A 12,592-nucleotide genomic window follows, 5' to 3' on the forward strand; every position below is an offset into this window, starting at 1 on the left:
CCACATAAACTCTGAAAACAACATTTATGCTTCTTATAAAAGCAGAAAATGATTGCATTCTGTGGGCTTTTCAAAATGATGAATATAATTACATGAAGCAACAAAAATGGATTGAATTAAAAATCCACTAGTTTCAATTTAAGTTGGTTAAGGGGGAAAAATGTAGTTTCTGGCCAAGGACTGAGAAAATTTTACAAGTATCCAAAAAAAAAAAAAAAAATGTTGTATGCACTCTTAGGCAGTTAGGCAGTCTTCTCCCAACATGTATATGTAGCCCAAGAGTCACCAATGAAATATGAGCTGCTTCAAAGCTGCTAAGCCCAAGAAACCCTTTAATAGTATCTACTGTCACAAGTACAGCTAGCATTTTTTTTTCCTCCTCCTGAGTACATGGCCACCCCTGGAATAATCCAGTTGCTCCCCTAGTGTCTTTATGGCATCTTGTGCAATTTATTCTTCGTCAGTGTTGACTGTTTTGGACTATTCTTGCAGTATTGATTTACAGTCAGAGCATACCCCAACAGAAGAGCACTCTTGGAGTCTCTAATCTATCCCACTGCCTCCATGGATCGGAGGCCAATTCATGGTTGTCTCTCTGTTATTTAAAGAAAGCCGGTCACTCCTGTAATGGTCTTCCTGTTTACAGGCTAAACCTGGTTCATTTTGTGTGTGTATAGGGATTGAGTGTGTGTCCGTATGTGTGTTGGGTGGGTGGGGGATGGTGAACATAGGCCAAAAAAAAAATAATAATAAAAAATAAAGAATTCAACCTAATGCTACATCATGTTAACTTACTAGACAGGGCCTAATAAACTTTTACTGTTCTCTTCTACGCCAAGTTTTTCTTGAAGTTGCTTATTAGTGGAGGTTAGGTTTCTACATTTTGATTTAGATTTTGACAGTAAATTATCTGTTTGTGGAAAGATAGCATGGCATAACCTTGACCATTGCTATAGATTATACTATCACTAGTCTTCTGTTCTTAGATAAATCATCTGTACACCTAATATACACTTATTTATTTATTTATTCTCCTTGCTTCATGCTGTGCTGAAGCTTTGTGTCTTTCGAGGTGAGCTAGCCAATGATTTTTCCTTGCTTGACCAGACCACAGTACAGTGGGGTCCAAGAACCTTGGAAGAAGTCAACACGGAGGAGCTAGAGAAAAGGGGCAGAAGTGCAGTCTGTGTATACTTGTAAGCATCAAATTCAAAACGTGCATGGACATGCAAAGTGGTATTTAAATCAATGAAAATAAACTAATATATATATTTTTTACCTCTTCAGTTTTATGCCACAATGCAGTTTCCATTAGCTATAAAAAGTAGATAAAAATGGTAAAGACCAGTACCTGGTGAGGAGGTATATTGATCTGCTGAAGGAGAGCTTTCACTGCCATCTGGAGCTCGTAGAAGAACAATTGCATGGGGCAGTCTGAAGTATGATCCACACTTTCCATAGATTCAGAGCCAGAAAGCTTTTGGACCCATTCCCACTCTTCTCTGTATGTTGAGTCAAGTTAAAATTAGAAATATAACAAAAGTTCAGAACACAGCTCAGAACATTTTTAGTGTATATGTCCAGAACCTGGATAACCAATTTTTGGTGGTGAAAACTTGATGCAATTCGTGAAATTTGGACTTTTTGCCACCCAAATGGAGTTTAAAATGAGCTTTTTCTAATTTAAGCTTAGTTCACCTATCAAACCACATATACCTCAGAACAGCAGGTCTAATTTGTATGAATCAGTTTTTGAGATTGGAGCTTTGAAATATTTTGTAGTAATTTCCTGACTGTCTTCATTTTTCTTTCCCTAAAGATCCCTTCTAAGTTCTAAGACCCTACATTTTACCACAGGGGCATCTGCTGGTTAATTCAGCAGTTGGGTAACCACAGAACTCTGGTCCAACTCAGGCAACAAACCACATGGCACATTTCAACCCTGGCCTGTTGTAATCGTGAAGACTATTTTGGTTTCTTTCCCCTTCCAAAAGCTTGAGGAGGATCACAAACAGGAACACCAGACAATTCCAATAAAAGGAACCAGGGGACACACATCACTGCTTCCATCCTCCTTTCAAACCAGTCATCTGTGTCTTTATTCTGCATGCTCTGTAATCCTTCCTAATGAACTTTTCCAAATGTCATGCAGAAGGGAAGGGAAAAGAGTGGTGGTGGGAGGAAAGCACATCTGGTTTGTCCCCCAAAAGCTGCTCTTCAAAAGGATCTTGGAAAGATCAAGGTAAATGCTTCTTGGGCAACATTGTTTCCACAGGTATTTTAGCACAAGTCTCTAAACACATTCAGTTGGCTCAGTTTCTCCTCCGTCTAACTCTGCAGGGAGCAGCAGTATGCTCTCAGGAGCAGGCTAGAGAGGAAAGGAAAGCCCTCCTGTCCGGGGATGGAAAGAGAGGAGGTGCTAACATATGTTTCCACCCTCATGAAAATCCTCTGAGGGCTCTCCTCAATGGATTATACCAGCTGGGTCTCCAATCTGTGGGTCAGAAAATGAAATTGATTGTGACATGAACTTCTCATCAGAAAACACTCTCTTTTAACCAACTACCCTCTTAGAAAAGTTTCTGTTTTCAAGATATCTGTTTCATTTCAGTTCTCACACTGGAAAAGACTATGGAAAATCTACCCTTTATCCCAACAGGAGAGAAAAAAATTAAATCCTGCTTCAATCTGGGCATACTGTTGTCTTCACAAATAATTGAAATCTTTGAGAACATGCTTGGGAACTATTTCTTTTCTCCCATCACAGATACTGAACTAAATGAGAGGGTTCTAACTAGCACAAGTATACACAAAACCTAAAGGACAACACTGCGAAAATAGTGTCTGTAATCAAATTAGAAAATAAATTACCAGTAGGAACACCATGAAACATCTACCACTAACTAATCAGTTTAGTCTATAAGGATGAGGGAGGTGGAACTGGCAGAGTGAAGGCTACTGGAATCTTTTGTAAAAATGAAACTTGGATCCTCGGCAAGGGGAAATTAGTTGGTATAACCGCTAAAAGAGTCTAAACCTTTAAGACACAAATCTAGAAAATGGATGAAAGTAACCATTGCTGAACCAACCCACAAACGAGCCATGTAACCTCTTGACAAGGACTGAGATAACTAATGTTGCTTGTAGAAGTGACCACCAGATGGCAGACTTAAAGTCTGGGTGTAGTTAATAAGTGAAAGAAGAGAATATGGCAGCTAGTGAGTTCTTTGAAGAAACCATCATAATCAACATCATCATCATCTCTTTCTCATTGTCATCAAGTAGTATTTAATAAACATTGTGACATACTATAGTTAGTAAACTCTTGCCACTTCAAGGACCAAATTTTAAATGACCAAATTAAAGTCTTCTTTGGTTAAGCAAATCCATAGGTGTAACTAGAATCTGGGGATCTAATTTTACTCTGAAGCCTGACGAACTCTGGAGAGTTATTTTTTTTCCCCTATCTATTCTTTCTTTTCCCTTTTTTTTTTTTTCATGTTGAGCACGATTCAGTTCATTATAGTAGGCTTTCAGGGGCCTGCTAGAGGGCTAGTTGTAAAGCTGAGCCAGATTACCAAGATTGGGCAATTTTCCCAAAGCTAACAGGGTAATTCACCATAATGCCAAACCATAGAGCAGTTTCCAGAAGCTCAGGGCTTGTTACTTCTTTTCTTCTCTAGAGAACTGTAACGAGTGTAGGAAACATACAAAGTCCTCAAGCCAGAGGGTTAGGGGTGGGGAGAATGAGGGTAGGGGCATCCTTTAAGATTAAAGGGAAATCAATTGCTTTATTAGAACCCATTTCCACAAAGTGATATTTTAAAAAAATGACTTATTAGGTTATAAAGAAAAGATACTGGAAATAGCAATATTGAAAGAAAAGGGCATCTATTCATTAACTAGTTGGGCATCAGTGGTTGCACCATGAATACTACAGAGAGGAAAGTGAAAACATAGTGCCCTCTTTAAACGGGCTCACTCCTTCCACCAACCAAAACCACAGGCCCTCCTTATCCTAATGTTAAAACACAGCTCTGCCTCTGCCCCAGCGTGCTGGCCTCTGAGGACATCTCACCATAGAAATTACACTGGGAAGTAACACTTCAGTTTCCTTCTGGCACATCAAACCCATCACTTGAGCCATTGTTTCATCACAAGGAAAATCAAAACTCTTCACAACTTACTTGGAAATGTTATTATTTTCACGGATCTTAACGTGGCAGAGAATGTTCGGCAACTTTTGGGTAACGAGAACTTTGATCTGATCCACAGAGCTACAGAGCTTTAGGTAACCCAGATATAATCCAGGAGAGAGACGCTGATGACTCCTTTTGTGATAGGAGAGAATATCCTGTAGGGAGAAAAAAATGAAAGCAAAGAACACCTTGAAAAGCAATCTCAAAACCTTTTCTTTTCTTAGGTGTGCCATGTCATGAATTAAAGGAGCTGTAGCCAAATAATTGGGTGAGAAACCTCGAATACCACCATGAATGTTGAGGACGTGTTGATGGTACAGCCAGTCTTACCTTCAGGAGAATTATCCTCCAAGTCAGGTAATCAGTCATTAATATATTCTGCATGCTTATTTTCCTCTGCGCTGGGGTAGGTGTGTGGGTTGTGATTGGGAATGGGCTGGTGGTGGTGGAGGCAGGTACTAGAGAAAAATAGAATTCATAATTTCTCTCTTTGGAGGTCTTATTTAGCTGAGGGAAAACAGAAATTTGAAAGTATAAAAGCTGACAAAGCAGTACAGGAAGCCTCATTATTTCAGGATAATTGGTATCAGGAAAAGTCTATTTTAAATGACAACATTTAAAATAGGATCAAAATTTTTTAGTAAGTTGGAAAAAAAATTTGATTATCTTGAAAAATGAAACAAAAAGGAATGGCAATAGATTTGTTTATCTTATATTATCAACATTTAAGTTGTAGTTATAATTATTCACTAATTCTGAGAGTGAAGAGAGAATCAAGTATTGATTCTTTTTTTGGCTTAATTTTTTAGACTAAATTGTATGATAGCTGAAATGCTGTTCTTCACATTTACTTTCACAATGTGATCATTAAGAGGAAATTTTTGCAAAGAGTATTTGAAGACTTCATATATATTTTTTTTACTGGAATCTTTTAAAATTTTGATATGCCAGTCATTCTCCTATAAAGTTCTTGTTCATTTTATGTTCCTCAATTGTTAACTGGTCTACCACCGCTAGATTCTCAATTGTTGATAGCTTGGCATGTGATTTACTTAGATCTCCACATCATCTTCATCAACTTCACAAAATTCTGTATCTTTTACAAGATTTTAAAATTTACCTTGTAATAGATTTGCATTGAATTTGCACTATATTGTCACATCACAATATTCCACAATATTCCAGGCAGCAGAGACTGAATGAAGTTGGTGCAACAGGAAGTGCTAACCTCATTAAGCACAGAGGGATGTTTGAGTGGAGTTTTGTTTTCTATGTGGCCAGTTCTCTAGTGAACTATTTAAGTTGTGACTTTTGCTTCCCTATTATATGACTGCAGGAAATCAGATAATGAATAATTGGAAATACAGACCCTCCCCCCACCCCTATGTCAGTAGGTAGGACTTTTAAACATTCAGGCAGTGCAGGGATGAAACAGAGTTAGGAGTGATGAGTCAGGTAACTGATTATAAGGGAAGGATTCCTACAGGCCAGAGTTTAGCCTGTTTTTGAAAGTGAGTTAAAAAGAAGGAATCAACTCTACCACTAAATGTGGTGAAAGGGAAGGAAAAAAACAAACATTTAGACTTGTACAGAATTCTGGATATGGAACAGAGAGGTATGAGACCTTCCTTGACCACTATACTCTGAAGAAGTGATCCCTCCTCTGTAGGAGTAACCATCTGCAACATCTGACATACGCTATTGTGTATTATCTCCTCTGTCCCATCCTTTATCAAACATACTGAGTTCCTGTGATGTGCCAGGTACTACAGGAGACATCGGGGTTTCAGGTGAACGTGATATGATCCCTACTTTTGAAGAGATCAGGAAAGACAGATGAGTAAACAAATGATTGCAGTATATATTCTGAGATCAGTTTTTTTTTTTTTTTTTTTTAAAGATTTTATTTATTTATTTTTTCCCCCCAAAGCCCCAGTAGATAGTTGTGTGTCATAGCTGCACATCCTTCTAGTTGCTGTATGTGGGACGCGGCCTCAGCATGGCCAGAGGAGCAGCGCGTCAGTGCGAGCCCGGGATCCGAACCCGGGTCGCCAGCAGTGGAGCGCGCTCACTCAACCACCAAGCCACGGGGCCGGCCCTGAGATCAGTTTTATAATAGAGGCAATGTAAGCATGCAGAGGAAGGAGTACTTAACTCATATTTTTCTTCTTTTATGTTCTTTTTCTTGAACTAGACTATGAAATTAATGACAGGGTTGTGTTTTTTATTGCTTTGTGTCCTTAGTATCCCATACTATTTCTGTATATAATAGGTACACAACATGTGGAAATCAGGGTAGGTCCCTAAAACAGACCATATGAGAATAGCAGAAGAGGGACAAAATAAAAATGGTCACAATTGGGAGACAGACATAACTAGCATGTACAGAAAAGGAAAGGCTAAATAAATTTTAAGATATTTGGCCAAAAAATAAACTAAAAAATAATTTGATTTCGTGATCAAGAAGGAAGGAATTCTTATTAATATCAGGAGATTGATAAGGCTGAACTTTTTAATCTTGTCTCTTCAGAACAGATCACAGGTAAGTAGTTGACCAGAGGAAGTTTAGTCAAGGTGAAATTGTGAGAAATGAACAGGTAATCAAAGAGAGAGAAATAGTTAACGAGAGAAGGAAAAATGGAAGTATTCAGATCAGCAGAATTTGATGATATGTACCCTTGGGATACTTACTATACAAGCAGATGTGGCTACAAGACCCACAGATCATTATTTTTGAGAAGTGATGGAGAACGGGAAAAAGTCCCTAAAGACTAGAAAAGGGCAAATATGCCTATCTTTGAAACAGAAAGAGGAGAAACACAGGATGACCCTAGTAATTAAAGACTGCCAACTTATTGATCTTTGCGAAAAATGAGAAAGAACCATCAAACAATCAATTTGCCATCACCCAGGAAATCCTGAGACTTTAAATAGGAGTCAGTGTGGTTTTGCGAAGGAAAATCATATAGACAACTTTAATTTCTAACAGCAAAAGAACATGATCCACAGACCAGGGAGAAATCTCCAGTGTAATCTGTTTCACTAGATAATCTAGGAAAAGTAGACTCTCGACCGCATTACTTTAATAGGCTGAATATCTGGGCTAAAGATTTGTGGATGATAGAGATAGTGTGGGAATAGTAGACATATTGAGTGATGGGCCAGTAGGGACTGGTCCTGAGGGCTATTCTGTTCAGCTTATTTATTGATGTTCCAGACAAAGAAATGAAGAATGTGTGTATCAAATTTGTGGGTCCCAAATTTTGTGTGGTTTTGATTTTCTGGAAAATAGTAATAAGGCTCTGAATGACCCTCTGCATTGGAAAAATAAGCCTATCATAATTAGGGCTGAAATTTAATAAGAAAATGTGCTTGTAAAGACCCAAACCCAAGAGTACAAATATAGGATGGGTATGAGTATAAGAGAAAAACATGTGAGGGCCAGAACTGACCACAAATAGAATGTGAGCTAGGAACATACTGTGGTTATGTAAAAACCAACACCATTCTGGGATGGAGTAATTCACTCTTTCATTGAAATTTTCTTAAGACTATTACTGAGCATTTACTATGTTTTTTCCTGCCTTTACATAGTCATTTGATCCTTCATTAGCAGAATGTTTTGGAGCCCGAGAAATGCACGGGAAGAGAGAGAAGCTGTCCCATTCACGTAGTCTGAGGTAGACTAGAAGGGCCTCCTAAACCAAATCAAATGCCTGTGGGTTTATAGGTTGCCTGATTTGACCTCTAACTTGCATTTCTAGCCTCTACTTCCACTGTTGCCCTTTTGCGTCTCTTGTCTCCAGCCAAAATGAATTGCTTTTTCCTTCTTTATATGTGCCCTAATCTCTTTTTTGATTTTTTTGTTGGTTCATGAATTCACTGATTCTACCAACTTTTATTGAGCAACTACTATGTATCAGGCATTGTGCTAGGATATTAATGAAATAAAAATAAATGAAACATGATCCTTCTCTTCAGGGAACTCACGTTAGTGTGTGAAAGAGACATGTAAGCAAGTTTTTCTAACCAGTGTGGTAAAGGCCATAAGAAGGATGTGTAAGGTCCATTGTGGCCCCAAGGAAGGGTGAGATCTACTTTTCTGGCTTCTGCCTCATTTCTTTACCATGCTTTCTATTTAATTCAATTCTATTTAATTCCTTCCTTTTCTCCTTCCTTCCTTCCTTCCTTCCTTCGTTCCTCCCTCCCTCCCTTCCTCCCTCCCTCCCTTCTTTCCTCCCTCCCTCTTCTCCCTTCCCTTCCTCTGTCGCTCCCTTCCTCTCTCTCTCCTCCCTCCCCTGTCTCTTTTTATCTCTCTTCTTTTCCTCCACCTGGTGACCTTAACTTACTCTTCATGGCTCAGCCAAATGTCACCTCTTCTACAATGCCTTCCCTGATATTTCCAGGTAGAATTAATAGCTGCTTTGTCTATGTTTCCATAGTACGCTGTTTGTGCTACTATCAGGCTCTGGTTTAATTCTGCCTTGTATTACCTTGATTTGTTTACAAGTCTGTCTCCCTCCCTTGACTGAACTCCTTGAGAGCAGGGACCTTGACTTGTTCATTTGTTTTTCCTATCGCACCTAGAAGAGTTCCTGGCACGTAGTTAGTGCTGAAAAAATGTTTATTAAATATTGAGAGTGAGAGGCGCAGGGGTAGTGGGGTCTTGGGCTGGGCCTCTGGGAGAGAATATGATGTGCTGGTGCAGTAACTAGGAAGGGTATATCCAACCTCTTTTTTGATCAGATATCTTAAGAGCTTCCCAGAGGAACAACTTATAGTTGTTTTTCCAATAACTACAGGGCTTTTGTTTTGTTGGATAGGAGATTCCAGCTGAATTATCCAGAGACAGCACAGGTGATAAAATGGTGGCTGGTGGTCTTTGTGGTCCCGACATTATATGGATTATAAACAATTTAAAGTTTCTGAATTATTTTCTAACTTTGAAAAATAAAAAGATTTTATTCAAAACTCTGGACTTTCAATTTCTCTTTGAAAATTGGAAACTATTTCAAGATTGGGACCACTTTCTTCCACTGCAATTAACTGAGGCTGAATATGGCTGTTCTTTAGATGAGACAAGGGGTCGCCATATTATTGCAGTCTCTATTATTTCCACTTGTTTCTTTTTTTTAATTGAGATATAATTCACATACCATAAAGTTCACCCTTAAAGTGTGAAATTCAGTGGTTTTTACTATATTCACAAGGTTGTACAACTATTACCACTATCTAATTCCAGACCATTTTCATCACTCCACAAAGAAACCTTGCATTCATTAGCTGTCATTCCCCAGTGCCTCCTCCCTCTGCCCCTGGAACCACTCATCTACTTCCTGTCTCCATGGATTCGCCTATTCTGGATATTTCATATAAATGGAATCATACAATATGTGGCATTTTGCAACTGGCCTCTTTCATTTAGCATAATGTTTTCAAAGTTCATCCACGTTGTAGCATGGATCAGTACTTCATTCATTTTTATGGCTGAGTAATATTCCATTATATGGATATACCACTTTTGTTTATCCATTCCTCAGTTTTTGGACATTTAGGTTGTTTGCACTCTTTGGCTACTATGAATAATTCTGCTATGAAGACTGGTGAACAAGTTTTTATGCAAACCCAATTGTTTCTCATATCTAGCCCAGTTGGCTCATTTCCATTAATCTTTCTGATTCCTGTAGTCTTTGATCCCCGTGTTAGAGGCTGCCTGGGGGTAGAAAGAGCAGGAATGTACTGGAAAAAAGCAAAAAAGGGCAGAAGAGACAGTAGGTCCTGGGCATTTAGGATGTAAGAAGACGACACTGGGACCCTGGAGATAACAAGGAATGCCTAAGGAGAAAAAGAGAAGGAAAGCAGAGATGAGAGGAGATAGAAGACAAACATTAGCACAGCTTCTCTAGGATCACACTTCTAAAAAAGGATCCAGAGAAAAGGAGAAGGAGGGTGTGTAAAGCAGCATAGTAGAATGGGAAGAGCACCAGGCTAGGAGTCAGAAGACTAGTCCCTCCTGTGCTGCTTTTGGCTGATATGACTTTGATGAGTTATTTCCTTAAAATCCATGGCTTCATCAGTGAACTGGACACAATAAAATTACCTACTGAACCTCACTGGGTTTTTGTGAGGATCAAATGATATCATAGATGTGAGAAAGTGTTATACACTTGAAAATAATAAGAGAGAGAGTAATCTTCAGAGAAAACTTTACTGTGAAGCTTCCAGTTATTGAAGTGACCCCTGAAGATCATGGTCAGAGTAACTCAGCACCTGAGATAGGCCTCCCTATTGGAAATACTCTGCCAATCAGTTTTCTCAGAGGGACTCTAACTTGTCCATAATAACTCTCTTTTTCTTCCCAGGAAAGTGTGGGAAGGATTTCTCTCTCTCTTCCAGATATATAAGAGAGGCCTGTTATGAAAGTCTAGGACTTGAGAGGGTCAGGAATTTGAGAGGGTCAGACCCTGGAGCTTTCTGGGGCCCTGGGGATTAGTAGATTAGTTATGGGCCCAGGTTTGTTAACACCCTTATCTGTTTTGAAAACCCCATTGTGGATCATATAGTCTTTATACAACTTTTCCTTAGTTCTTATGGAAAGGTAGAGGAAATGGTGAAATGCCCCAAGGGATGATTGAGCCAGTATCAGGGTCTCCTAGGAGAGTAGGGATGAGGAGGTGATGGACTGGGTGTACCCTGAGGAGAGTTTAGCATTGCTTGGATTTTTCTGAGTAGAGAAATAATAAAAATCACTAACATTTATTGAGCACTCACTTTGTGCTACTTTTCTAATGCTTTATATATAACTCATTTAATCTTCATTAGAAAACTATGAAGTAGGGTTTTTTGCAGAGGAGAAAATATGAGAGGTGAGAAGTTAAGTAACTTGCCTTAGTCACATATCTAGAAAAGGTAGAGTCAGGAATCATACCCAGTCAGCCTGATTCCAAAGTGGTGCCCCAGAATGTGAAGTGTTGTAGCAGAAAGAAGCCCAGGCTTCCAATCAGAAGGCCTGGTGGTCATTATACTACTGACCCTGAGAAAAGAGAGTGGTTTGTGGCCCAGAATTGTGGGAATTACACAGCCTGCTTTGGGCAACCATCAAGACCTATTTCTATTTTCATGTTGAGTTGGTGGGGCCAACTCCTGATATAATTAAATCTTAAGTCTAGGAGTGATGAGATACCAACCCTAGTAGTTTTATTCCATTTCCTCTCCAGTGTAAGACTTGTACGGAAAGGAGAGGAGAGACAAAAAGGTGGGGAGAAAGTGGGGGTGGGTGGGTATGACATCAAGCAGGAATGTGCCAGTCAGCGGGGGTAAATTTTCCACTTGGATCTGTGTGGAAACCTGATCTTGCCTCTATTTTTGGTCTCCTTCTCTAACAACCTTTCGCCAGATTGGAATTTTTCTGCACCTGTAACACATTTTTAATGTAATAAGTCTAGGAGAAACCAGGTATTATATCATGCTAGGGCCTGTGCTGTGTTTCTAGGAGCAAGGGTAGGCCAGACCCCAGTTTATCCCTATAGGGGATTAGTGTATTAGTCACCCTGTAAAAGCTCAATTTATTATGATTTTTTAAATGTTTCTTTTAGCACTCGCTTATAAAAGGTGAAGAGGGGAGCCACGAATGTGTCTGTGTTCCCTGCCCCCACCTCCTTCACACACATATACACACATACCCTCTGTCAATTTCATATGAACCCAAATTCCATAAAATCAAATCCAGAGGTATTGGCTTTGACCAATTAGCTTACTTTTGTGACGTTGGACTTTGTCCTGACTTGGGCTGGTGCAAGTAATGGGAAGGTGTGTACCAGTCATGCCTCAATGGGGAATGAAAGTAAGTTAGTGGTCTGGTGGCTTAGCTGATTATGAGGGGCTACAGGGGCTGAGGCTTGAATTTGGCTTGTTTGTGCGGGACTGAGCCCTTTCTTTCCCATTACTCTGAATTGGTTGTTTTGTGGATAAATGCCATTAGTTGCATAGGGCTCAAGGTAGATGTTTCTGCCAGCTTTGCCACCTAACTGGAGAGTTCTGTAGAACTCATCCCCATCACTGGATTAAAAAAAAAAAGAGAAAGAAACAGCTTGAAGCCCATGTTCACATAAGAACATGTGAGGCAGTGTGGTGGCATGAGAGAGCGCTGGACTCAGGAGCAAAAGATGTGGGTTTGTATCCCAGTTCTGCCATCTAGGCTGAGTCTGGATCTAAGCTGCCTGAAGTTTGAATTTTGGTGGCTATTGGGTTATCAGGTGAGTCTTTCATCCTTTATTTCATCTCCCATCCCTTATTCACTAAAATCCTAACTCCTGCCCTGGAATGTGATGTAACATGGCAGAAAGAAGCCTGCTTCCAATCAGAAGATCTGAGTTCAAGTTTCAGCTCTGCCA

At 39.5% G+C, this 12,592-nt stretch overlaps 1 protein-coding gene across 1 annotated transcript in view; it reads right to left on the reverse strand.

The window, feature by feature from the left end:
- Positions 1-12,592, reverse strand: part of ANKFN1 (ankyrin repeat and fibronectin type III domain containing 1) — a 372,217-nt gene that overhangs the window by 32,529 nt on the left and 327,096 nt on the right. Inside the window, exons 15-16 of the mRNA XM_014790626.2 lie at positions 4,188-4,354; positions 1,352-1,502 (exon numbers count right to left, since the gene is read on the reverse strand). Of these exons, the coding sequence (XP_014646112.2) occupies positions 1,352-1,502; positions 4,188-4,354 (318 nt within the window). The remainder of the gene's footprint in view (positions 1-1,351; positions 1,503-4,187; positions 4,355-12,592) is intronic.

Source organism: Ceratotherium simum, chromosome 16 (genome assembly GCF_057802395.1).
Source record: "Ceratotherium simum simum isolate JZ-2026a chromosome 16, ASM5780239v1, whole genome shotgun sequence".
Classification (NCBI taxonomy): Eukaryota; Metazoa; Chordata; class Mammalia; order Perissodactyla; family Rhinocerotidae; genus Ceratotherium; species Ceratotherium simum.